Source organism: Vitis riparia, chromosome 17 (genome assembly GCF_004353265.1).
Source record: "Vitis riparia cultivar Riparia Gloire de Montpellier isolate 1030 chromosome 17, EGFV_Vit.rip_1.0, whole genome shotgun sequence".
Taxonomy (NCBI): Eukaryota; Viridiplantae; Streptophyta; class Magnoliopsida; order Vitales; family Vitaceae; genus Vitis; species Vitis riparia.
The window spans coordinates 19,408,445-19,436,422 of NC_048447.1; the positions used below are offsets into that span (position 1 = coordinate 19,408,445).

Consider the following 27,978-nt stretch of genomic DNA (forward strand, 5'->3'; position numbering starts at 1 on the left):
GGCCCAAATTGCTGCCATTCGTGGTCCATTAACAGCCCTGCAGGTTCAGATCTGGCCCTTTTGTAGTCACTTGGCCCAAGAATCGGGCCACCAAAGCCACCCTCTGGATCTTTAGTCCTATGGCTCAGCCCAATTATAGGCCCAAATTACTGCCATTCGTGGTCCATTAACCGCCCTGCAGGTTCAGGGTCTGGCCCTTTTGTGACGTCATTTGGCCTAAGAATTGGCCCACGGAAGCCACCCTCTGGTTCTTTACTCCTATGGGTCAGCCCAATTACAGGCCCAAATTGCTGCTATTCGTGGTCCATTAACAACCCTGCAGGTTCAGGTCTGGCCCTTTTGTAGTCACTTGGCCCAAGAATCGGGCCACCAAAGCCACCCTCTGGATCTTTAGTCCTATGGCTCAGCCCAATTATAGGCCCAAATTACTGCCATTCGTGGTCCATTAACCGCTCTGCAGGTTCAGGGTCTGGCCCTTTTGTGACGTCATTTGGCCCAAGAATCGGCCCACCAAAGCCACTCTGGTTCTTTACTCCTTCGGCTCAGCCCAATTACAGGCCCAAATAACTGCTATTCGTAGTCCATTAACCGCCCTGCAGGTTCAGGTTTGGCCCAAGAATCTGCCCACCAAAGCCACTCTTTTTGTTCTTTACTCCTATGGCTCAGCCCAATTACATGCCCAAATTACTGCCATTCGTGGTCCATTAACCGTCCTGCGGGTTCAGGTCTGGCCCTTTTGTGACGTCATTTGGCCCAAGAATCGGCCCACCAAAGCCACCCTTTGGTGTTTTACTCCTATGGCTGAGCCCAATTACAGGCCCAAATTACTGCCTATCGTGGTCCATTAACCACCCTGCAGGTTCAGGTCTGGCCCTTTTGTGACGTTATTAGGCCGAAGAACCGGCCCACCAAAGCCACCTCTGCTTCTTTACTCCTATGGCTCAGCCCAATCCATTAATCGCCCTGCAGGTTCAAGTCTGGCCCTTTTGTGACGTCATTTGGCCCAAGAATCAGCCCACCAAAGCCACCCTCTGGTTCTTTATTCCGATGGCTCAGCCAAATTACAGGCCCAAATTACTGTCATTCATGGTCCATTAACCGCCCTGCAGGTTCAAGTCTAGCTCCCAGGCCCAGGCCCAATTTACTCAATACAAAACAAATTATCAGTGATGCAATGGGCTATCCATTTCAACGGATTTTATTTTTTAAAAAACATTATTGAAAAATGGCTATTTAGAAAATAAATACAAAAATGGGGTAAACATGCTTGTGGGACATTGAACTCGTCTTCTCATGAAATCTAAAAGTATTATAGTATTAAAATTATTAACGGTAAAACGGTTTTTTTTAAAACAAATATTTTAAAATTTTACATTACCTGTGAAAATTTCCCCATTTCAACCTGGCTTCAGCTCCACCATGTCAAAGCTCCAGAATCATCAATTAAAGTTCACCTTTTGATGCACTTAATCTACCAAAATTTATAAGAAAAAATGCGTTAAGTTCAGTGGGTATGATGCTCGAGGTATTGACCACCATTTCGGAGCCTCCACTATCAGTTACATTAAACAATAAAACAAGACTGACTTCCTAATAGGTAACCAGGAAGGCAGCGCTGTTCGCTTTTTTTTTTTTTCCTTCTATAGATTTTTTGTTATTTTTCTTGCTCACAACGGTCCAGAGAAAGTGAAGTGCCTCAAAATGAACAAAAATGGCTAAATCTTCCTATTCTTGAGTCTTAAATATTGCTAGCTGACTACAACCTTATCTACACTCGGCATTTCCAGCAAGGTCAAGTTTATGCACCTTGTAAAACCACAGATGGAGCTTGGACTGGTACAGATATGAAGACCAGCAAGTTTTCAGGATGGAGCCAGTAAAAGATGGAGGATTCTCAAGCCTCCTACATCACCATCCCCCCATCAATGGTAAAGACCTGCCATAGAATAAATGTCTGATAACCACCTCATGAACAAAGTAAATCAAAATAAAACATCAAAACTGTGAAGTGCTATTAACCTGTCCGGTAATGTAGCTGGCAGCAGGATTCAGTGCTAAGAATTCTACCAGTCCAGCAACTTCCTCAGGTTGGCCATATCGTCCTGTGTAACCATGTTTAAAACCGAATGAGCACTTATCCCTCTCTATTCATGATGATCTTCAAACCAAAAGCATTCATTTTGGTGTAAACAAAGAATGGGATAAGGATGATGTTAATCTAACGTCAATCATCATGAAGGCCTCTGCTTTATTGATCAACCTGAATGGTCCGATCAATGGTACTGAAGTTTGATATTTCAAACAGCTTGAAACCTTTTGTTCCACTAGTTCAATCATTTATGTTTCTCAAATATCATCTCTCCTTAGTTCCAAGAGGCTTGAGGATGGTGAACAAGTACATGATAATCCTATTATGGAACTTACGCGATATGGTAATGGCCAATTTTATTTTAATAATCAGGCTCACCTAAGGGAATAGTACCCAAGATTTTCTTTTCAATGTCTTCCCCAAGCTTGGCAGTCATATCAGATGCTATGAATCCAGGGGCCACGGCATTAACCTGTGGAAAGAGAAAGCTATGGTTGGGACTGATATGGTTGTATAGTGTAGAAAAATCCCTATTTAAAGTTCTGTTTTGATATAATAACATTTGATGTCTTGTCACTCGAACTAAAAAAGATCTGGATGCTTACATTAATATTCCTGCTTGCATATTCCTTGGCAACACTCTTTGTTAAGCCAATTACCCCTGCCTTTGCAGCACTGTAATTGGCTTGTCCAACATTGCCAACCAGGCCAACAACAGAGGATATGTTGATTATTCTTCCCTGAACAACAGAGGAAAATGAGGACATATAGAAGCAATAGGGAAATTGGAAAAAAAAGAAAAGAAAAGAAAAGGACAGCACAATCATGAAATTCAGAAGTAGGTAACTGGCAGAATGCCAGCTAATGGCATTCATGGTGCTATTTCTCGACAGAACCAAAGAACCAACCATGCTTAACTAATTCCAAAAGGCACACAATTAGCTGACAAGTTTTTCAGGTCATTTCTCATTATTTAGGTCTTTGTACGTGAACACATACACTTGCAGAGGATCAAGAGTCTTCAATGTTTACGCATCTTTGGGAGGTAATTCCAACTTTTAAGGTCACCAAAAGTTCCATAGGTGCCAGTTACAGGATTACGCAAAATAACAATGCTGCAGTGGAATATTCCATACATCGTAGGCGAGTGTTATGGAGGAGAGAGAAAGACCTAGAGAGAGAGGGGGTGAGAGAGACGGGAAAGCGAAAGGGGGCCATGGCGGGATTGGGGACGCAGTGGGCCTCAATCCATCTGGGGTTCAGAGAAGGAGTTTTGGGGTAGAATCGAAGACCTTTGAGGTCGAGGCAGAGAGAAAGAAGGGAAAGATGCAAATATACATAGTGGAAAGAAAGAGAGGTGTCTCCTCATGGATAAAATTGGGGCCGGCGAGCTTAGGGCCGCTTATGGAAGGACTGGTCTTTTGCATCAAGGATATGAGGACAAGACATTGGGAGAAAATTTGGCAAGAGAACGGGAGAAACTTCTCTTTAACTCGCGGCGAAAACAAGGGGGGAAGTTTCATTCGACTGGGGGTTACAGATCGGGAAAAAAAAAGATTTTGTATTTTCGTTCCCAAGGGCAAAGGAACAAAAGGGGGCTGGGCCCTTTTAATGGAGGCGTTGAGAGAGATGGAGCTTGAATCAGATAGACAGAAGAGAAAGCAAGATACGGAGGAGGTTTGGAGCCCCATGTTGGGAAGATCCTTCGCGGAGGTGGTGAAACAGAACCGCAGCAACGGAGAAGAGGTGGTGCGGGTGAAAGTTGACAAGAGGCCACCAGGCGTGAGTACGGAAAAGTTAGCTCATTGTCTTGTGGGAAGTTGGGACCCAAGGCTGGAAAGGGAGGAAGATCTGAGAAGCTGGGGGACACAAATGTCAAAGCGGTGGGGTCTGAAAGGCAATTTAGGCCTAGCCAAGCTGGGAGACGGCAAGGCCTTACTGGAATTTGAGTTGAAAATGGAAGCAGAGAAAGCCCTAAAAGAGGGTGCAGTATCGATCGATGGATTAGGCATTCGTCTGGAGAATTGGAGCCAAAGGACGGGCTGTTTGATGGAAGAAGCGAAGGAGAGTGAGGCATGGGTTAGGATTTTTGGTCTGCCCATCTCCTTATGGGATCGCGACGTCCTATTCAAGATAGGAGAGGGGTGCGGGGGATTTCTGGACATCGATGTCAAAACCGAGAGAATGGAGGAGCTGCAATGGGCTAGGATTCGGGTGAGGATCAAAGAAGAGAGAACCCCTAATACAGTGGACATTTGGTTCGAGAATATATGCTACTCTTTAACATTGTGGTGGGAAACTAGGCCGAAGTTAAGAGTGATGCCGGCCGATGAAGAAGGAAAAACATTTGCAGCAGCCGGAGAGGAAGAAGGCAAGTTTCAGTCACGCGAGGGCAAGCGCGTGATGCAGGTAGAAGGGGGCACAAGGCTCGAGGACCAGACGCAGTGGGCGGATGGGACGTGGAGGCTGACAGCCGGGTCGGGGCAGCCCATGGACTGTAATCATGGGTTGGGTGGATCGGAAGTAGGGCTTAAGGGAATGGTAGAAATACATGATGGGCCGTTAGTGATGGGCTGACTGGAGAAGTCTTGCGGGCCCGAGGATATTAACCCTTCCCCTCCTCCTGTGGATTTCTCTGGGCCAAAGGAGATGGCGGACTTAGGATGGCCCAAAATTTGGAAGCCAAGGGAGGATGCTGGATCGAGTGCTAAAGATAGCCCAGCGACGGTGAATAGCTTCCAATCTGAAGTGGCCCAGATTTGTGGCCCAAGACGACAGAGGATTCCTGTCTTTGATGACCCTATATTATGGGAGAAGGAGGAAATGCGAAAGCTAGGAGAGGCTGAGCTCATCCAAAAAGAGCGTTCGATGGCTGATATCGCCTTGGCTGAGGAAGCGATGAGGTATGATAAGATTCCTTTTAAGTCAGATTGTCTGATCTTTGGGACCCCCTCTCTTCCTTCTCATTTTTTCGGTCGGACTCCAATGAGGGAGTATTGCGACCATTCTGGGATTGAAATGGAGCGGGGTGAAGGAGTAAATCCGCTTCAAATGCTCATTGGCACGAAGTCTCCTATGAGAGAGACTGTTGAATGCTGGGATTTGGTGGAGGTAAACATAAGTAGAACTGAAGAGGGGGGATCAAAGATGGCTTCAGACCAAATAGTGCCACGAGCTACTGAGGCAGAGGGGGAGCTTAGCTGGGAAGAAAGTGACCTGGCCAAGTTCAGTAATTTCTTGGGATTTTCGACAGAGGGTCTGGAGAAGGATATCATGGAATTCTTGGTTAAGATCCGTAAGAGAAGGGAAAGAGTTCACAGCAAAACCTTGCTGGAGAAATCTAAATTCGAGAGAGAGCTGAAAAGATTAGAGTGCTCCATTAACTATGAAGGGGGGAAGAAGCAAAGTGGTGAAGAGCAAGTAAAGGGGTGCCAGATTATGGAAGTTAAATGAAGCTACGAATACTCAGTTGGAATGTCCGTGGAGCTAATGACAGCTCCAAGAGAAGGGTTATCAGGGCAGTGATCAGAAGTCAGAGGGTGGACCTTTTTTGTCTTCAGGAGACCAAAATTCAGTCTTGGTCGGAAGGCTTGGTGAGAAGTTTGGGGTCGGGTAGGTGGTCTAATTGGGTGGCTTTGGATGCGGTGGGCTTTGCAGGAGGGATTTTGGTGTGTTGGGATAAAAGATCCCTGGAAGTGTTGGAGACGGAGGTGGGGAATTTCTCGGTATCCTGCAGGATTAGGAATGTGGAAAATGGGCTAGTATGGATTTTTACTGGGGTGTACGAGCCTTTTTCCAGAGAAGATAGAATTTGCTTGTGGGAAGAGCTAGGGGCGATCAGAGGCCTGTGGGAGGACCCGTGGTGTGTAGGGGGAGATTTTAATGTTTTACTGTCTCCAAGGGAAAGGAATAGACAGGGAAGGTTAACTGGCGCTATGAGAATGTTTGCCCAAACCGTTGACGATTTAGAACTTATGGATCTCCCTATGCAAGGGGGTGTTTTCACTTGGAGTGGGGGGAGGAATAACCAATCCTGGGCTAGACCAGATAGGTTTTTGGTGACGCAGCAGTGGCTGGAGATGGTTAGTGGGATTGCCCAATGCAAGCTGCAGAGACCCACTTCTGACCATTTTCCTATTTTGCTGATGGGTGGGGGGTTGAGGAGGGGTCCCACCCCGTTTAGATTTGAGAACATGTGGCTGAGAGTGGATGGCTTTAAAGGTCTTATCCGGGGGTGGTGGCAGGAGATTGAGGTGAGGGGAAGGGCAAGCTTCAGGCTGGCCTCGAAGCTAAAGTTTTTAAAGCATAAAATTAAAGTCTAAAATAGGGAGGAGTTTGGAAGACTGGAAATCAACAAAAACTCTGCCCTTCAGCAAGTGGAATATTGGGATGGAGTGGAGAGCGAGAGGAGTCTGACTATGGCTGAAACTGAGCAGAAAAAGGAAGCTAAGGATGCCTTCCACAAATGGGTGCTTTTGGAAGAAGTCCATTGGAGGCAGAAATCAAGGGAATTGTGGCTCAAGGAAGGGGATAGGAACATCGGCTACTTTCATCGGATGGCTAATGCCCACCGTAGGAACAATTCCTTGGACAGGATAATGATTAATGGGGATTGGCTGACTGAGGATCAAGAGGTAAGGGAGGGGATTGTGAACGCCTTCAGAATTTTCTATCAGAAGAACCAGGGTGGAGAGCGGATATTGAGGGGCTGCATCTCAATCAACTAAACCCTTGGGAAGCTGAAGACTTGGAGAGGCCTTTTGCTGAGGAGGAGATCTACTGTGCACTGATGGAAATGAGGGGAGATAAAGCACCAGGCCCGGATGGATTTACAATGGCTTTTTGGCAAGAGAGCTGGGATTTGGTGAAGGAGGAAGTGGGGGATCTGTTTAAGGAATTCTTTGAACATGGGTCCTTTTCCAAATGCCTTAACACTACCTTCTTGGTCCTTATCCCCAAGAAGGGAGGAGCTGAAGATCTGGGGGGTTTTAGGCCCATCAGCTTGCTTGGGGGGTTGTATAAACTATTGGCCAAAGTCCTTGCGAATAGGCTAAAAAAGGTGCTTGATAGAGTCGTCTCAGTAGATCAAAATGCGTTTGTAAGTGGGAGACAGATTTTAGATGCGTCCCTAGTGGCTAATGAGGTGATTGATTATTGGCTCAAAAGGAAAGAGAAAGGGTTGATATGCAAGTTGGACATTGAAAAAGCCTATGATAGCATCAATTGGAAGTTTTTGATGAAAGTGCTTCGGAAGATGGGTTTTGGGGCTCGGTGGATGGATTGGATGTGGTGGTGTATTTCCACTGCTAAATTCTCCATCTTAATCAATGGGGAGCCTGCCGGTTTCTTCTCAAACTCAAGGGGGCTGCAGCAAGGAGACCCTCTCTCTCCGTATCTCTTCGTCTTGGGTATGGAGGTTCTTAGCACCCTTCTTAGACGGGCTGGTGAGGGGGGATTTATTACCGGCTGTAGGCTTCGGGGGAGAGGGGGCGAGGAGCTGGCTGTTTCACATCTACTTTATGCGGACGACACAATCATCTTCTGCAAAGCTGAAAGAGAGCAAGTAACCAATCTAAGTTGGATATTGGCGTGGTTTGAGGCGGCCTCGGGACTTAGAATTAATCTGGCTAAGAGTGCCCTAATTCCCGTGGGGCAAGTGGATGAGTTGGAGGAGTTGGCGGCTGAACTAGGATGCAGAATGGGGGCTTTACCCACTGTCTATTTGGGGCTGCCCCTTGGAGCACACCATAAAACCGCTTCTTCTTGGGACGGGGTGGAAGAAAGAATGAGAAGAAGACTAGCCCAGTGGAAAAGACAATACATTTCGAAGGGAGGTAGAATTACTCTTATCAAGAGTACTTTGGCCAGCATACCCACCTACTTTCTCTCCCTTATCCGCATCCCTAGGTCCGTTTCAAAAAGGATTGAGAAAATCCAAAGAGACTTCCTTTGGGGGGGAGGTAGCTTGGAGAGGAAAGCTCACCTAATTAAGTGGAAGGTGGTTTGTAGCCCTAAGGAGGAGGGAGGTTTAGGCATCTGAAAGATTAATTTTCTGAATAGAGCCTTGTTGGGCAAATGGGTGTGGAGATATGCTTATGAGAAAGAGAACCTGTGGAAAATGGTGATAAGGGTAAAGTATGGCCAAGAGGGATGTGGGTGGAGGACTAAGGAAGCTGGTGGGCCTCACGGAGTGGGATTGTGGAAGGAGATCATGAAGGAAGCTGATTGGTGTTGGGAGAGCATTGATTTTAAGGTAGGAAAGGGGAACAAAGTGCTATTCTGGACGGATAAGTGGTGTGGTAATGAGGCGCTTTCTCAAACCTTCCCTCAGCTTTTTACCTTGGCAGGGAATAGGAATGCCAAAGTAAGTGAAGTGTGGGACTCGAGTATGGGTCAAGGAAGTTGGAATCTGAGATTGGTTAGAGACTTCAACGATTGGGAGCTGGACCAGATAGGAAATATGTTGACTCTGCTGAGGGATTTCGGAACTTCTACTGAGGATGATTCAGTGAGATGGAAAGGGGAAGGCAATGGTGTTTTTGGGGCTAAGGGGGCCTACAAATTGTTGGTGGGGTCCTCAGCCTGTGCCTTTCCGAACAGACGCATTTGGTTGGATAAGGTTCCAACAAAAGTGTCTTTTTTTGCTTGGGAAGCTTCGTGGGGGAAGATCCTCACCTTGGATAAGCTTCAAAGAAGGGGGTGGCAGCTCCCTAATCGGTGTTTTTTGTGCGGCTGCGAAGAGGAAAATGCGGATCATATTCTAGTTCACTGTACAGTGGTTAAATCTCTTTGGGAGATTGCACTCGCTATTTCTGGAGTCCAGTGGGTGTTCCCAAATTCAGTTATAGATGTGCTTCTTAGTTGGAGGGGTTCTTTTGTGGGAAAAAAAAGAAAAAATACATGGAATTCCATTCCGTTGTGTATATTTTGGACGGTGTGGAAGGAAAGGAACCGGTTAGCTTTTAGGGGAGGGTCTCTAGATATTCAAAAATTCAAGAATTTTTTTGTATGTAACTTGTGGAGTTGGGCTAGGGTGTACATTGGTGAGGATTCCTACTCTCTTTTAGGCTTTTTAGAGTGGCTTGCGGTCACTTGAGGGTGTGTGAGGTTGTGGCAGCCTTTCTTCTTGGGCTTTTGTGTATACTACCTGTATACATGCGGCTTTTCAGCCTTCTTTAATATATTCTGATGTTTATCTATCAAAAAAAAAAAAAAACAATGCTGCAGTGGAATAAGTGGGCGCTCAGGCTGGAAGACCTAGGCCAATCCTGTTTTTGTTGAGTTTACTGACAAACATGTTTTTGCAGAAACGAAGTGAATAGCACATAGTGTGTGTGTGTGTAAGAGTGCAAAATGAATTCATATTGCCATCTGTTCGATGTATCTTCTGTGAGCTTCACCATTTGCATGCCATGCATGCCAATGAATCTCTACACCCATCTAGGAAATTCAATTGACAATGGCAGACAAATGATTTTTTTCTAACCTCATATGACCGATGAATCTTCAATCAGCTCTGAATATTTAATGCAATTGATTTCTGAGGCCCATATCCAACACAATCCTTGATAGAATGCCCTATTGAGTGGGGAAATCCAGAAAAACACTAGCCTGGGTTTGTGCAGAAATCCAGAAGCCAGTACAAAGTCAAAACTAACTCAAAGTTGGCTTCAACTTTGTTTTAAATATATTGGAATTTTCTGGATGATACTGGTTGCGTAAATGTGAAAATTGATACTACTTCTGCAGGAGGCTGAATTCCAAACTACACATGTAACTGAACATAAAAACTAGGGCACAGCTGAGATTCACTCTTGCCTAGTCCAATTTTTGGGTTTTCCCAAACAGTTTCTAGTGCTTTATTGGATTGACTTTTGAGTTAATGAGCAACATAATCCACAATGCAGTGGTTTGTTAAGCAAGGTGAAGTAAGTTTAAATGTCCAAGGATGCGAAAGTTGTGGGCATTTCATCTAGCATTTCTTTTGGTTAGTTGACAGGTGAAAAATGTTTGGTGATTTTGGTATTGACATATGCAGGATAAAAGTAGGTCCCAGGTTCAAGCTTACACAGGGATGAAAAGAAAATTTGACCTATCAAGAAAAAGAAGTGAGTAGGATAAAATTAGTGTACTGTGTACAAGACCATGGTGTAGACAGATTCTAGCAGAACCAGTAGTCTTAGAATTGAGTTAGACCGAACCGAAATAAAGGCTTGATTTCTTTGAGCGATCATGCTGTGCAAATGAATTATGTTGTATGGGTCATGTTATGTTGTAAAATTTCTTTGGCATGATGTTGTACACATGTTTTTGGTTTAAAACCATTAAGTCCCCAATACTAGAAAAAAATAAAAAAGAGATATAGTAATTTGAAATTACCTTTCTTTTTTTCATCATAATTTTGGATGCAGCCTGCAAGAAGCATACATAAATGGTTAGCAACCAGAGAACTCAAGTTCAAATATATACAAATAATAATAGATTGCAGAACTTAAATACCTGTGTGCAGAGAAATACACCTGTGAGATTCAAATCAATAACCTCCTGCCATTGGGGTTTTTTCATTCTCATCATCAAGCCATCCCGTGTAATTCCTAAAACCATTGGAAAATAGTTAATGAAAGGAAATTGAGATAATTGCAATGAATCAAGATATACCTGTTGCTAACCTGCATTGTTTATCAGTATATCAATGGTTCCCCATGCATCAACCACCTGCAAAAGTGGGGATTCAATGACACCATGAATGCCGACAGTAAACAAATCAACATTTTTTTCTCTATCAACACAAGGAGAGTTTGCTCACGGTTTTAATCATTGATTCTACATCTTCCTCCTTGGAAACATCACCCCCAAAAGTAAGAGCTTGCCCACCAAATTCCTCAATCTACAAGCAAATAATTGTAAGTATTCACAATTTTGAGGTCTTAATAAGTCAAGTAACATTCTGACTGCCTTAAAAACATTGAATATGACATGATTATAATTAATGTAACCCTATAGTAGAACAGCCTAAAACACAAGATCAACAATGTCTTATTGTGTAACCACCTGTCAATTATAACCATATCTTGACATAAACACAATGATAAACAGAGCTGATTGACTGCACGAGGTCTGTTTCTTGAATTATGGAACAGAATGTACAAAGCTAGGACTGGGAGGAAAAGCAGAGATGGTAATCCAGTGCCCAAAACTACTATACCTGCAGAGATGAGGGCAACACACAAACTACATGCATGGAAAGTGCATTTGGCAAATTGACTAGGTTCCATTAATAGGCTTATTTTAATGATTTTAATGAGATTAAAAGTTTAAACTAGTTAAGTAACTGTTCAAACTGAATTTTCATAATAGCTGGTCAATATGCCACCAGCTAGAGAAGTCCCCTGCTTCACTTCTATCACTCTCTCCCAGGCAAACCTAACCCAACCTAATTCACTTAACTCAAGCACAGCCTGTTTAGTTTTGGTTGAGCACTGACTGGGGAACTCGATCTGGTTTGTTCCTCTGGCTGAGCATCCTAGATGAGAATAGAGTTGCAGCTCTAAAGAGAGGAATGAGGTTGTTGCTTCCCTTTTCCAACTGATATGGAATAGTACCTATGTTCTATTGATCCTGTATTAAGGGTTGCCTCACACCTATTTAGACATAAAGTTTCAATTCTAGTGCCAGCTCATGCGCATCTCCAGATGAACAAACCAAACCAAACCCAAACTGATTGTGTTAGTTCCTTATCAGGTCAGTGTCCTGAGTTTCACCTACAGAGGCAAAAACCCTTTTCATGTCCCTCCTCTCAGTCTATATAAAGAACAGAAAGTGAAATAAGAGATAAGAAAAAACATAGAAGTATTTGCAAAATCAACAAAGTAAACAGCATGCATACCGTACTAGAACAATTTGACAACTGCTAGCTTATAGATGCAGCTGTTTGATAAATTACAACTACGGTTTGAAGGACGGGGAAAGAAAGAAGATAAGAAGATCACATAAATTTGGAAATTTCACCATAAAATTCCAGAAAATTCTCTCCATAAAGATTTAAATGGACGAGACAACACCTGTTTGGAAACTTCTTCAGCATCCTTTGATGACCTTGCATAGTTCACCAAGACCTGTAACAGAACAGCAATCACATCATCAAGGATGGGACTGAAAAATGAGGAAATTTGCCACTAGGATATTTATTAGTATGAAAAGAGGCACACTTAGAAAGCTTTAAAAAGGTTTAGAAAAACCACATACATGTTCAATATATAACATGAACTAAACAATCCAAAGACTCCATAAGAAAAAATTCATAGTCTTCAACCATCTGTCTACCATGCAACAAAATACAACGAATTGCTAGCTTGACCCACATATCATATTTATATCCCTTAAATGATTTATAGAAGCTAAATAAGGGGAAAGCAATGAAATCAAACAATCTGGTCATTTTTAAAAGCAGAAGTTGGATCAGATGCCTCTATCACATTTACTATAGTGTAATATCATAATGATTACCTAATTTGACATATCACTGTGCCAAAACCCAATAAAGGCGTTAAATGCATTTAGAACAATTTTTTTCTAGAACATATTACTGATACTCATTAGTCACATGGACAAGAGGTTGAACATTATATCACACAGAAAGGGAAGGTAGCTTGTAAAGTTTCATCTATAACATCTCTTCATTTAAAAACTTTGGATGGCAAATATCATGCCTATGACTGGACATCAATGCACCTGAAACTTGATTTAGGCTAACAAGAAACAAACAATGAAAGGGGTAATCATTTCTTTCCAGAATGGAATTTCATTCCAAGAAAGTTTCCTCCATGAGATTTCTCCATTTTGAAGTTTTGGATGGCTAATATTGTGCTTATGAGTAGACATCAACTTACATGCTACTTCATTTGTGCCAACAAGCAACAAACTACAGGAGTACCTTTTTTTTCTAAAGGGAATCTCAATCTTACATTATATCCTGAATAAAAAGGGCAGAAGAAAATTCCACTTCTCACTCCCACAAAAATATTATATTACAGGTATAAGAACTGAAAATGGATCACATTCACTCAGAGAATAAAACACCACAACAGAAACCTTGGTACCATGCCCAGCTTAACTAATGGCATTCTGATACTCCATAACCACTGAAAGAATAACAATGACAACAATCTAGTACCTTAAAAATAGGCATAAACTGACTGTAGTGACCAGAAACAGTGTAACTTGTCCAAGGATTTTATTAATGGTCCAAAGGAATGTAACTGCTATCAGAACCACTAAACTTTTTGTTATATACAATTTGAGGCAGTTCATATAAAAGTCATCCAGATCATCATTATAAAGGCCATCAAACCATACCTCCACGGTTACAGGCAATACATGTGTCTAAAACAGCAAAAATGATATATATATATATATATGTGTGTGTGTGTGTGTGTGTGTGTGTATGTATGTATGTATGTATATATGCATGTATGTATGTATGTATGTATGTACGTATGTAGTTGTTTAGACATCATTAGAAAGGGACCGAAATTCAAAACACCTTACAACCCGCTTTGCCCAGAGCCAGTGCAATTGCTTTGCCAATTCCTCTAGAAGCACCGGTGATAACAACAACAGGAGCTTCAACATTCTGTGTGGAATCAACACTTGCTTGTTCAACAGCTGCAACCTGAGCTTTAACACCTGCATATTCCATATTTTTTCTTTTAGTAATCAGCCTAACCTATATTTACCTTCATACATACACACCTATATGCAAAACACCTCTCTTGTCAAAAAAAAATAAAAATTAAAACCTAGTGCAAGAATGACTGAAAAATCTATCAGGATTTTACTGCTAAGTCACTATAATTTATTTTTTGAAGATGAGTAGGCAAATGCTATTTATTTCACAAATTACAAAAATGTTTATGGAACAAAGATTTGTGAAATATCAGTGTCAGAAATTTTATGAGCCAAAGAGCTAACGTTAAGAGATAAAACTCAGCCACAATCACGTAGATTATAAAACATTAAAAGTAATGATCAAGAAAAAAATCTCAAAGCAGATGAACTCTTAGAGAAGAAAATTCATAACCCCCCGTTTGGCAGCTGAGAAAATGAAGCAAAAGAAGCAAAAATAAAAATAAAAATCTGAATTCTTTTGTCATTTCTCTTTTCCAAGAATAGAGAAACTCACCTCAACCAAGCCAAAATACTTAAATTAGGCTCAATTGGATGGAAGACTAGAATCCAAACTAACAAATTCTTCTCCGCTACTGCGTTTTCTCAGAAACCAAACAAAGCATAAGCACAAAAAAACTCAGACTCAAGAAACCAAGAGCAGCAAGATTAAGCACATCTACTCAAAGAAATATACAACCATCAACTTTTAAAAAAATGTAGTTAACAGAAAGACTCGAACACGCGTATGCCGAAAAGGAAGTGTACCAGCAGGCAAAGCAGAGGAATTGCTCCATCGACACTGAAACCCTACGCTTGGACAGAACTGAGCCGATCGAGGTCCGGCGGAAACCAGGGACCGTCCTTGACGGAAATGAGCGATTCGCCTGAAAATCGGTCCAATTTTCGCTGGAGCGGAAGCTATAGAAGTAGATCCGGTGAAAGTAACAGCCATTGAAGCTGTGGATAGTGTCCGCACGGCGACGACGGAAGAAGAGAGAGAGCCAAGAGACGTCGCCAGACAGAGAAGGCCTCCTATGGTCGACCGAGATGCGAGAGTGAGAGCAGCGGCGAAAGCTAAGCTGGTGTTTGGAAGTAGGTTATACTTGTTCCTCACCGGGATAATACTTGGGCGCTTTTGCCATATGAAAAACTAAAATATACCCCTTCTGAAATAATTATTCAAAATGGTTGTTTTTTTTTTTTCTATTTTTCTTTTTTTATCAAATAATTATCTTTTAATTTTTTAAAAAATTAGTTTAAAACCATTTATGAATACTTCAATTTTAGTATAAATTTAGAAACTTAACAAACCATTACACTTAAATTTAAATATAAAAAAAACTATATAAAAAATATATTTTGAATATACAATTTCAAACTAATAATTTTTTCTTGCATTTCATTTTTAGGTTTATTCCATTTTCCTTTTTGGTGAAGAATTTAAAAATACCTCATTTTTTATTTAATTTTCCTTCAATAATATATATGGAATTCACTTTTCCTAATACATCCGTAAGCCTAAAAGCCTAAGGGTCATTAAAAAATTATTTATATTAATTTACAATAAATCAAATAAGAAAAAAAGTACTCGCAAAAATTCCATGAAAAATACAAAAAAAAAAAAAATAAAGAAAAATAAAACATAAATTTAAAATTAATAAATTATTTTATATGTTTTCTTTAAACTTATTTTTTACCTTTTTTATTATATATTCATTACATAAAAATCAAGTACTTTTAAGAACATATAAATTCATAACAAATTTTGATTATATTTAAAAAAAAATCATAATAAAATCAAATATGAAAAAATAATTTTTTTAACTTTTTTTAAAAAAATCCAATTCGCATACATTGATTTTCTTGTAAAATTATTCAAAAATCATAAATAATATCGGGCATAACCGGTTTCAAATATATATATATAGAGAGAGAGAGGATTTAGTAGTCTTGTTGAAAGGCTGTCTGTGGAGGTTTCAAATATAATGAAACCTCTGCCGTTCAGTTCTGAAGATTGAGAGCTGCAAAGAAAAGCAAGGAATAAAAATGGAATTCTTCATTAGGCAACAACAGATCTCCAGCACTGTTAAAAACATTCAACACCTGCCCAAATCATTTTTACAAACAAAATCCCAATACTCCCTCATTTGTATAAATGCCTACCAATCTGTTTCCGTTAAACTTAATACAGACACAGAAATATGACGCCTGGAATTCCGTTTCTGGCTTTCAAAGTATCTTTTCTAGGAGCGGTGATACTTTTTTCTTTTCTTTTCTTTTTTTTCCTTTTTTTTTTTTTTTTTTTTTTTTTACTGATGAATAAGAATGGAAATGAAAGGAATACAAATGTGGCTTTCCAACTTTTTACAGTTCTGTGGGAGCACACCCATTTCCCTAAAATTGACAAACATCGTATAAGTAACCGACTTCCCCACCATGCAGCAAGACTAACCCTCCCTCAGCTCTTTTAACATATGGTTCAGCTCCTAAGTGCATCCGAAGATTGACTACAAATATGAATTTTCTTTTTACAGCAAAAGAGAAGAAAAGATAGGGAAAAAAATATAAGTCCCTGAATGATGATACACATCTCCTCCATGTAAAACCCACACAGCAAATCCTTCATGCGCTTGTAGAAAGTAGTGTACTTGAATAGCTTTATGATTCAACGAGTCCAAAACCGAAAATCAACCCTAAGGACCAATCGACAAACACCCTCAACCCCCCCAACTTCTCTCCCCCCACCCTCTCTCCCTTTCCCATGGTGATGGTTATCGCTTCTCCAGCTAGTCCATGTCAACTTCTTTCAAGGGTTTTCATACCATATCCAACAGGAGAGGATGCAACCCAAATGGGAAGCATGCATAAGGAAAGCTGAAGTTCATTCCTTTTTTGGGTTTCAAGGTCTTTTGACACACGCTCATAAAAACTGGTGTAAGAGCATGGAGAAAAGCTAATCAATCAATTTCTCCTTCCTCTACATCATTTCCCGGACCTGGAATGCATTGGGGCTCAACTTCTTCCTCCTCTTCATCATCCATCTTCATGTATAGTCCCAGTTGTTCCAAGGGATTACTTCCCTGGAGTTTGAAACTACCCAGGCAATTTGGGGATTGATCTGGGCTTCTCTCATCCAAGCTCGGTAAAAGTTCTTCGGGAGCAGCCCTTAGCATTTCTAAATCTTTCAAAAACAGACAATTCTCATTGATATCAACAGTCTTCTGCATCTGAAAAGGGCAAGACACATTTATGTTAAATTGGGAGGTAAACGGAAGAATGTGACTGGCATCTGCCACACAATGGTGCATCCCATACCTGTTGCAATGCCTGACGTGCAGCTTCTCTGTCAAGTTCCCTCTTCCTCTTAGCTTCAGCTGCAGCTTCTGCTTCAGCTTTCTTTCTAGCCTCTTCGGCTGCCTTGGCCTCTGCTTGTAACCTTGCTTTCTCTATGAACAATGACAAAAAAAAATTTCCATGGAAATTAAAACCCCTATATTTAGATAAATACTGGATGCAGCACAAATAAAATCTCGAGGTTGGAAGTGCAAATCCAAACCTTCTTTTTGCCGTCTTTCAAGTTCCTCTCTCTCAAGTCGTAGTTTCTCAGGATCCCCCTTTTCACCCTGAACAAAATATATCAAGCTCCAAACACGCTAAATAGAATAAACTTGGAAATTGGAATATCCACCATATTAAGTGGTATAGTGAGTCCAAATTGGGGCCAACCTTTTCAAGCGTTTTTTCTCTAGCTTTTAGTATGGTGTCAGCAAAGCGACTCCTCAATAAAGCAGCACGATAAAGCTTTTCGGGGGAGACTTGCCTCTCAGATGGAGCACTCTCCCCTAAAATGTTAGAGCATGAAGGGTAAGATGAAGCCCCAAAACTAACAGCAGACAGTTTCTTCATGATTTTCATGCTTACCCTCTTGATGGCCATCAGCCTCCGCAGAAATTGGCTTAGACTCTAAATTTGGATCGACATTGCAAGGAATATTCAAAGCTTCTGTACAATCCATAGAATAGCAGGATTCAGGTCATCTATTGGCTTCAATTTATGTTTCAGATGCAGGACAGAAAGGAAAGAACAACAAAATCACACTCCCAACATTAGCATAAAATTTAAATAGAATCAAGAAACCCACCATTTCCAATGTCTTCACCAAGATCGCTTTTCTTTGGGTCTAAATCGGCTCCAGAACCTACGGTTTCCTAAAATAGGGAGAAAAGGGAATGCAAATGTAAGCATTCATCAAGAAAATGCAAAAGAGGGGGAGGGGTGGGAAAGAAGAGAAAGACCAAAATAGCCCCTAATCAATGAAGCTAATAAACACAGGACATGCAATAAAATGAATAAACAGGCTCATTTTACAATAGTCATTTTGCAAGTAAGAGTCCATCAGGGCCAGACAATATGAAGATTTACCTTTGTGCTAGTAACAGGGACTGAAGCTTTGGCACCATCTGATTCACCACCTGAAGAACTGCCTGAGTCTGAGTCTGAAAGACAACAGATACAGTAAACTACAAATGCCTATCAAAAATAAGATATAATAAACTCTAAATGCAAATGAAAAAATAGAAGAATAAAGAAGAGAAAGAGATTTCACTCATTAAACTAAATTGTTCAAAGATTTCTGGGACAATATTATGCTAATCATGAATATATGAATACGTTGTCCTAAGATTTGACATCATCATTGACATTGTAGAATTCACACTTACAAAAATAAACAGCAAGACGCTAATCTTCTACAAAAGTTCTTGCCAGGAAAAATGATAACCTCTGAAGCTATAAATTTTACCACCACCCCCACACCATAAGAAAGAATTAAAAACATTCCTTATTTAAATGCACAAAACACATGCAAATTGCCAATAATCAATGTCCTAATCTCTGTGCATGGACATATTGAAGCTGCATCTTGGCCAACTTTTGCCAAAGAGGTCAGCCCCCTCAGTGGTGCCACAGAAGCCTTCCCACAGAACACCTCAATCAAAGAAGATAAAAGCACAATCTCCTTAAAAACCCTGTGTCAAAACTACTAGAAGTATGAGAGCAGGTGGCAAGCAAGATTTTAATCATATTCAATCTTCCATTTCAATGCAAAGTTTTCATTCAGGAACTTTTTTTTTTTTTTTTTTTTAATAACTTATGAACCTTCCATAGACAAACCCTTAGGACTCTCCATGGGGACCCAAACCTCTACAACAACCAGCACTGGGTACATTCAGGGTATCATCCATGGCAAGATTCGAACCCAAGACCATGTGCCACTTACTGGGACCACACATCCCAGTGTCCGACCTGACCAACAGGGCTACCCTGGAGGGTAGGTTTTATTAAGGAACATGCACAGCAAACATCATGAATGTAAAAGATCACCAGCTTTTAAAATAGGAAATTTTAATAAAGCCAGAACAGTTTGTCATTCTGGCATGGAACCACAGCTTTAGGCACCCAATGACACAGATATATAAGCTCAGTGGCAAATGATTCAAACACTCTCCTCACAAAATAAATATGCAAAACTCAACACAATTGTCCAAACTTTTAAATTTGGAATATCTCCATTTTTTCCTTCTTTGGGGGCTGCATTTAGTTCATATAGCTAATATATTCTTTTTTGATAGGCAAAAAGAGGGCATGTATTAAAAGCACCTAAAAAGAGGCAAAGCAAGTACACATGAAGCATACAACCAAGGCCCCATAAAGGCGAAAAAAGTAAGGAGCAACAAAACTTTCTCCTTAGAGCTCAATCAATCTACAAAATCTAACATAAACAACATGTGGTCCACTACATACACCCTAGCCCAATTTACAAAAGTATACACAAAAACAGATTTAATAGTTTGGTTGGACTGCTCAACTTTGTCAAAAGCCCTTCTATTTTTTTCCTTCCAAAATAGTCCACAACAAGCACAAAAGAGCTGCCCTCCATGCTTTCTTTCGTTTTTTTACCCACAAAAGAGCCATGTCAACCCAACAGACTCCTAATTGAGGAATGCAAAACCCACACCACTCCAAAAATACTATTAATCTCTTTGCCTGAACATGCTATTAACACTGATGTCAAATTTGAAGATCAACTAATGCTGACTTTGTTTCTGCTCGGGCTTTAGCTTACCTTTCTTCATTTCTTTAGCTACTTTAATCCTTTGATAGCAGCATGGTCACTTTCAGTTAACAAATTTACCCAAACCTTAATTGACCAAATTGATTCTTTGTGATTTTTGAACAAATGAGATAATGTAAGCCTTACTGTACACCATTAACCCATGGATTTTAAACCAAACCCACAGTAGAAATACTTCCTTCCTTTTCCAATGAATTGCCACTGTTCCTAACATAATTGTAGTTTTTTTATTTTTTATGAAGTACCTGTAGGTTGGCCCCTCTTGTCCATATTATATATCTGCATTCATGCCCTTTTATATATGTGACTGATTCAAAATTTTTCTTCTGTATTTTAAAATATTTTTAAGAAGGTTTCAGCATTACTTTCCTAGAAAATACTACTTTGGACTGCTGTAGTCGGTTCTAGGGCATAGTGGGAACAATGTTAAACTAATATGAACACTCTCGGTAAACCATTCACCTAAGTGATTTTGCTGTCTAGGAATGCAAGTATTAAATCCTATGACTCAATCCGGTGGAGTTCATGTTTAGCCATACAATAGGATAGAACCATTCAGAATCAAGGCACACAATTTCTAATTCAAGGTCAGAATTTCAAGGGTCTCCAACCCAACAAGGAATACCTCAAAACTGACCAGACAAATCTTCAAGGACTATCAATCAACCTCTGTCAAAAACAATAAGTCTCCCATCCCAAATTTCTTTGGTCAAACTACAACAACCATCCACCAATAAATACCTAAAATTTCTAAGTAGTACCTCTTAAATTTTTATTTTTATTTTTTTTGATAGGTAATAAAAGGCTTGCATTAGAAATGCCTAAAAACAGCGAAAGCAGTACACATGAAGTATACAAATAACGCCCCCAAAAGCTAAGTAGTATGGAGACAAAAAAAAGACCTTCCCCTTACTTTACAAGCAAGCAATCTATAAAATCAATCATATATACAGTGTGATATTCTATATACACCCTAGCCCAATTCACAAAAGTATACATGAATAAAGACTTAATTGATTAATCAGACCGCTCAACGCCAAGTGCTATCAACACCAAGTGCTTGTTTGGTGTTGATTCAAGTACCTCTCTTAAATATTCATATCCACATCCAATCAATCTATCAAGATACCTTCATTACAAATACAACTCAAGTACCATTAGTTTAACAATTGAAATTGTTGTTGAAATGCTCTGAAATTTCCACTCACTCCCATAATGACAATAACTGCAATATAAGGAATTTAAAAATATGTATTTTCCAAATTGACAAGAGGTACCAGAGCTTTTTTCGTATCCAAAGTGCACTGAGCCTATTCACCCAAAGCATCTCCAATGTCAAGGAGTCAAAATACCAAAGTGCTTGTACTACAAACTTAACAAATCCTAGAAAACATCATTTCTTTTCTTACTTACCCAACTCACATATTTTTAAATTAGCATCACCAACTTGCACCATATATCACTACCCACTGATACCCTCACCAAACTTAGTTGTGCATAAGCACAACATCTCAACAAAGATTTTGTTGCAAAAACTCAGACAACTTATATATAAAAAAATGGAACAACCAGATGAAGTTAGATGACATGCAATTTTAATTCTCTTTCAACCAAACCTAGATATAGAGGATTGAATAATACATAGTTGTTTAAAGCTTTACTTGGGCATTGAAAGTATCTTGATCCTCAGTAAAGGGTTTTTTAGGCATTGGAAATCTCTTGATCCTCAATAAAGCTTTACTTGGGAAATGAGGTTGGGAGGGTGGTTGGTGCTTGCTGGAAGGACACTCGTGGGACGGGCCTATGAAAAGCTTAAAAGACTCGCTCTAGCTATTGGATTTCAGTGACCATGGTCTTAAGAGTTTGGCTCCTTTGAAGCATTGTTCCAAGCTTGTTTAATTGAGCTGTTAAAAAGAAGACTGGGCAGTAGACAGCTGAAATCAGGGGTCTAAGCAACAGTGACAATTCATGGAGGTGCTTAGGATTAGTTGATATTAGAGGCTTGCCAGATACAAATTTTCACAGGTAGTCCTTTTGCAAGGAATTGAGTTCAGGTAATCTTTTCCTTGGTATTGAACACTAGTCAAAGGTGGCATTCTTTGCATGGGAAGCAATCTAGAATTATAAGAACAGATAGGCAAAACCTTAACCACATTAGGGCTTAAGAAAAGGCATTATGACCAAAAGTTACAGCAGTGGGGAAAAATAAACAAAAAAGAGAAAAGAGAGAACTTATAGAGAAAAAGAGATAAGATAAAGTCTCTTGATTAGATGAAATATATGTGTGTCATTTAGAAGAAAAACAGTGTAATTTTACCATTAAAAATTGCAAGGATTGCAGAAAAATTCATATTATTCATCATCGGTTCATCCATTAATCTCTTGATTAGATGAAATAACCTTCTAGGCTTTAGAAAAAAGGAAAAATATTTTTTCCAAAAGAAAGTAGCCAACCATTGGGCTCCCTTTGTAGCAGATTTTTTAACCCCTTTACAAATTCATAAGAATTTTGATCAGATTTTGTCAATTGGAGAAGGATTTTTCATCCTTCATTTGTCCTTATCAATTTTATATCAATCAATTAGTTTTGTTTCTGACAAAAATATATATATATATATATATATTCTAAAAAATAGAAAGCCTGGGAATACAAAACTTCTTTTAAGGACAAATTTCCAATAAAAAACATTATCAAATTCTAACTGAGACTTAAATAACCAACTATTTACTAATTATGATGCTAAAGAAACTAAAAATCCACCAAAGTTTCCAGTTCTTTTTTCTTCATTTTCGTAGATAGACCTTGAAGACTCATCCCATCAATCATCTTATGAGATAGGTAAGACTCTGATTAACTAGTGTTGTGTAAACAAACACTAGACACTAATTGATTCATTCCCATGGACATTCAATTTATGAAGTATGGCTCTCTCCCCATTTGGGGTCTCTTGGGGCATTGCATATGTGGTTATAGATACACATTTGAATTGGAGAATGACTCCCTTTGCTTTTTCTGATTAATTCACAAAGAGCAAAATAATAAATCTCTGAAAGAATAGAGATGTTCAAGTTAGCTGTGAAAAATCAATTTCTCAAATATTAATTCTGGGTCAAATGTTTGATGAGGGATGTTAAATTTATTATTTAATAGTTTGGACTCAATATAGGCTGGTTGGTCTGTTTTGCATTTTCTTTTTCTTTCAAATTTAGTGTACCTCACACTTACTGTGTACTCAAGTTGCTCGATCTACTATTAGGCATCTTTATCTAACATATATGCGACTTTGCCTATCAAAAAAGTGCATGGTAATTTATACAATGTACAACAGCAAATTGATTTTCCAAAGCTCAAAAGCAAAATAAGGAAAGAAAAAAAATAAAAAATTGTTTTATCTATCAAAAAAAAAAAAAAGCAGACAGCACTTTGCCATGCTTCTTGGTTACAAAGGGAAAAAAGACAAAGATGGAGAAACATGAGAAGACCTAGTTCCCTCATTTTGTTTCCAGATTTTATTCATGTCTTGTATAATCCTAGTTCCACAAAAGACATAATCCTCTTCCTATCCTTATCTGCAAGGACTCAATCTATAGCTCAAATGCTAAAGCTTCCCAAAATTAAAGTACAAGAACATCAAGTGACTCCTAATAGTGCCTAAAATGCTAAAGCTAATGACACATTATGTAATCCTGTAATCCCCATGTCTAATAGGAGGCGCCAAGTGTTTGACTCCAGATGGAACCATTGCATACATACAGCAAAAGATTAAGATAAAAAATTTAATAGAAGCTTGAAACTATGATGAGAAGTTTACAAGTCCATCCCATGGATTTTTTGTAATAAAGCAATGGAATGCATTCCCACATTTCTATTAAACTTATTTAAATATTCCGTGAGGTGGAACATTTAGGATTTTACATAAGACACACACATGCAGGCATGCACATACATAGGTGCATGTAAACATTCTGGGTTTTTTTGTTTAGGAAGGTGCACATAAACATTCTGGTTAAGAAACATAAAACCTTATTGGACACCATCTGCACCGCTGTTGAAAGTTTTTGGATTATGTTTGATTTCATCAAATCTCCAAAACAAGTATCTCTCATAAGTAACAAAGCATATATATAAAAATGCCAAAGGGGAACATGAGTTTCAATGTACAGACACCACCCCCATAAAATCCAAAGTATAAAAAGGTGTAAAGAGAATCACACAATAAGGATCATGAAGAATAAAAAGAAAAGAAAAGTGACAGCAACCAAGACCCACTAACAAAATATGGACTTCAACATAACTTTTTAGAAAAATAAATTAATAAACACAAACACACACACACACACACACACAAAAGGAAACAACATAAACAAAAGCATAAATGTGAACATAAAAAAGGGTACACAACATCATCACTTGAGAAACCACAAAATTTCAAGATTATTTTACTTTCCCAAAATGTTTGTTTTGACAGAGCTTAGAGAGGAGAAAAGAAGTTTAAAGCAGTTTAATGGTCAACAAGGTTGAACAATTGGAGATTGAGGAACAGAATACAAACAGAGATATTAGGAGTACAACTATCTGATTTAAATTTTTATAAACTATTAACTTCAATGTATTAATTTCATTTTAAGTCTAATTAAGTTAGGTGGCAGGTGAAGTGCTAGGCAGATCTTAAAACAGATGCCAGGAGACAAATTCCCAACCTTTGCCTTCCATACACTATAGATACAGTACTCTGATTAAGAGACTGGGCAGGTATGGTAACCAAGCCAGGACTAACTGGTATGAGTCAGATTAACTGTTCATCAGCATATATAAAACTTGAACTAAGACTTGCATCAAATGAGGTGACGAATGAGACATTTTCTGTCCAGATGGGAAATGGAGGTGTCATCAGAAAGAAGTTGAGATGATTTAAAACTATATATGAATGGTGAGACAGACCTTTTTAGATTCCATAGATTGGTTGGGCTGTAAGTAAAGCGAGGGTGAGACAAATTCTACAAGGTCAAATATGCATATTAAGAAGAAATTCAGGAAACATAAAGGTCATAATTAGGATATCTAGGACCTGGGGGAGAATGTTTCCAGCAGATATTCTTTTATTGTTTGCAATGATTTCTTTTCTAGGGTCTTACTCAGCTTAATGTCCTATTGTGGTCGATCCCTTGTTTCTTAACAAACAAAATAGGCTGTGTAGTCCTGAACTCCAACTCCCAAAAACAAATATCAAATTTGCAAGAAGTGTATATGGAAGGTTCACAGAAACACAAACCGCTTGATGAAGAGCCCGAATCACTACTGGAAGTACTTGAACTACTGCATCTACTGTTTCTATGGGCTGCATCCTTTTCTATCTCAATTGGTGGGTAGCTTGACGTAGGAGGATCATTCCCACCAATATCTACATCCTCGTCCAGATGGTCATTGCCTGAAAGTATAAAAGAATTGTGCCTTAAACAGACAAAATTAAATGACCCCTAGAGTGATACAGGTTTCAACTGTAAAGGATTACATCTACATGGAACAGAAAAGTACCTTTGCATGGTTGCATTGATGAATTGCTGAACCCCGACTCATTACGAAGCTGCAGCAAGAAATGGCATTGCATTAATCAGATAAGTATGGTGTATACCTCATAAGGGAATAATAGTTTCATAGAGGGAGAAGAGTACCTCCATTTCACAAGGTTCAGTTTTTGTCAGGTTTTTCTGTTTCTCCAGCAAATAGCCATCTAAAAGCTTCCGCAGTGTGAACAATGTATCATCACTTAGAGCATCAATATCAATTTCAATTTCATCTTCACTGGCTTGATTTTCATTGAAACTCTGCTCTTTTAGGAAATCAACAATGCCATCAGGCAGTTCTCCAAGCAAAGTTTCCAATTCTGTGCCCAAATTATGCCTCTCCTCTTTGGTCATGATCCTTTTGTTTGGCTCCATCTTTATCTTGTGATCTGTCGGTGCAACTTTCTTCTTCTTCGAGGGTGGCATCCTATCGGCAGTTTCAATTTCTAGATGAGCATCTGATCTAGAAGGCAATGACTCAACATCAATGGTTACTGGAAGCTTCTTCTCTATAGGTTTCCACCTCATTTCAAAAAATTTATTCAGTGTCTCAGCCATGAAATGAACGTCGTTTCCCCGTGGGTTGTAAGTCATTGCATTTGAGAAAGTAAGCCTCACATCTGCAGCAAAATCAAATGGGCTCAAATATTCACCTGAAGCCATCTTACTTTTGATTGTGCCCAAGTCCATTGGATGCTTAATAACAGTGAAGTAATCTGGAATCTTTAACTCCACAACATCAACAGGATTGTTGAAAATCCAACCAAATTGATGAGTCATCAACCGGCTCAACAATGTCTCACACTGTTTCATCGACATGGAATTCGAAGTGCCCGGGGGTGCAGCCTGCTTCACTGATTCAAACCGCCCAGACAAACCACGTTTCATTTTAGGCACATTTCGTCCAGGAGGAGGAGGTCGTTTCTTCCGCTGATGAGTGGATGCTTCAGATGACTTCTGAATTTTGTCTTTTGGAGGCCTCTTTTGCCCATTGCTGCAACTCCGAATATCACTTGTAGGTGATAGTGGAACAAGATTTGAACAAAGAGAGGCAATTTTCTTCTGAAAAGCCCTAACCTGTTGAAGTTCCATTTTCAACCTCCGCTCTAAATCCCTCCTTTCTGCCCGAGACATCTTTGATAAAGACAAGACTTGTACAGGGACACAAAAACTATCATAACCATCCACATTCAGACTGATGCATTTCCTTTTGGGGACACAGGAATCCTCTGAAGCAGTCATCTCAGTGTTAACACGACCTGAGCTCCCAAACCCTTCTGATTCACCCATGGTCTCAACAGCATGACGATAATCAGGAACAAACCCAGACGAAGAATGTCCCTTAGAAACTTTCCGTGTTTTAGCCATCATTTGGGCAAGACCTTTCTGCGACAACTTTTTTGATTCCCTCTGTCCAGTGAAGCCTATAGGAACAGTTGGTGCCATAAGATAAACCCCCAATATCCGCACATGTCAGCCGTTGGGTATAAGATTTAAGTCGTCACTTCAACCATAACAAAAACCCAGATCCCAATTCCACGGGCTCCTCCAAATACCACAATTTCGGGCCAAAATGAGACTCAATTGAAGGTTTCTGGCGCACCCAATTCCTCAATTTTTTTAATCCTTACAAATCAAATTGAAAACAATACTTTTTCCCATCAGCATCAGTGGTTCCCTCAATAATTTCAAGGACGAGCATCAAAATTTTAAAATCTCAATTATCACACACGTGTTTTTGTCCTTTAAGTAATATCGAATTCAAATTTCACAATGACATAGACGGACAATACGAATTTGATAGAATAGCAATGACAAAGACACAGATAAAGTTTAAAAACCCTAACTCTAACACATCCACTGATTCAATTGAAGCAATGTAAAGCCCTAACCCCAGAGACAGAATTACAAACCCTAGAAGTTTTTATTCTCGCCATCGATAACACTCCTCCATTGCCTCGGATCGAAAATTCTCCGAATAACGAAATAAAAATAAAGAAACGAAGCAGAGTTGTTCCCAGAAAATTACACGAAGAACAGCCCCCAAACTGACCCGACCATAAACCCCCACAAACCCTAGCCCGAACGAAAGAGACCCAATTGAAGCTAAACAAATCTACAATACGTATAAAACAATGTCGGAAACCCTAGAAAATGCTTCAGAAGAATCCAATTCAAAACCTGGATCTCGATCAGAGCCGTTGGAGGGGCGTTTGGAACCCTAGAAAATCCTTCTTCGCACGGAGAAAAAATCTAGAGAGAGAAAAAGGAACTAAAAAAACTTGCGATGGGTTGTCTAGTTCGCTCCTCTACTTAAAGCCGAGTGCCCTCGCTGCCCGCCGCAATACGATCAATCTCCACCGTCCAATTACCGCTTAGCTTAATCGCACGGGCTTGGATTCACTCTTATTCGGCACCGTCAGATCTATATCGTGCGGCTGTGACGCGCTTCGACCGCGGTTTGTAGATCCAGCTCATTAATTTAATCTGGATACAAAATATTATTAAATTCTACCAATTCAAA

At 39.6% G+C, this 27,978-nt stretch overlaps 2 protein-coding genes across 3 annotated transcripts; both read right to left on the reverse strand.

Moving 5' to 3' along the window:
- Positions 1–1,441: 1,441 nt before the first annotated feature.
- Positions 1,442–14,880, reverse strand: LOC117905230 (3-oxoacyl-[acyl-carrier-protein] reductase 4-like). The gene is made up of 11 exons (XM_034818180.1): positions 14,522–14,880; positions 13,632–13,774; positions 12,151–12,204; positions 10,896–10,976; positions 10,759–10,804; positions 10,589–10,683; positions 10,469–10,501; positions 2,695–2,829; positions 2,468–2,561; positions 2,020–2,102; positions 1,442–1,936 (listed from the first exon to the last, which is right to left on the reverse strand). The coding sequence occupies exons 1-11, from the start codon at positions 14,706–14,708 to the stop codon at positions 1,904–1,906; spliced, it is 984 nt and encodes a 327-aa protein (XP_034674071.1). The 5' UTR covers positions 14,709–14,880; the 3' UTR covers positions 1,442–1,903.
- Positions 14,881–15,794: 914 nt separating this feature from the next.
- On the reverse strand, positions 15,795–27,730 carry LOC117904342 (transcription factor GTE10-like). Of its 2 annotated transcripts, none has more exons than XM_034816909.1 (10): positions 25,563–27,730; positions 25,426–25,474; positions 25,163–25,318; positions 18,179–18,252; positions 17,898–17,964; positions 17,678–17,758; positions 17,483–17,598; positions 17,313–17,379; positions 17,072–17,202; positions 15,795–16,983 (listed from the first exon to the last, which is right to left on the reverse strand). In XM_034816909.1, the coding sequence occupies exons 1-10, from the start codon at positions 26,898–26,900 to the stop codon at positions 16,714–16,716; spliced, it is 2,349 nt and encodes a 782-aa protein (XP_034672800.1). In that variant the 5' UTR covers positions 26,901–27,730; the 3' UTR covers positions 15,795–16,713. The 2 variants fall into 2 exon arrangements, with proteins under 2 accessions (XP_034672800.1, XP_034672799.1); XM_034816908.1 differs by having other exon boundaries at positions 25,426–25,477.
- Positions 27,731–27,978: the final 248 nt, after the last annotated feature.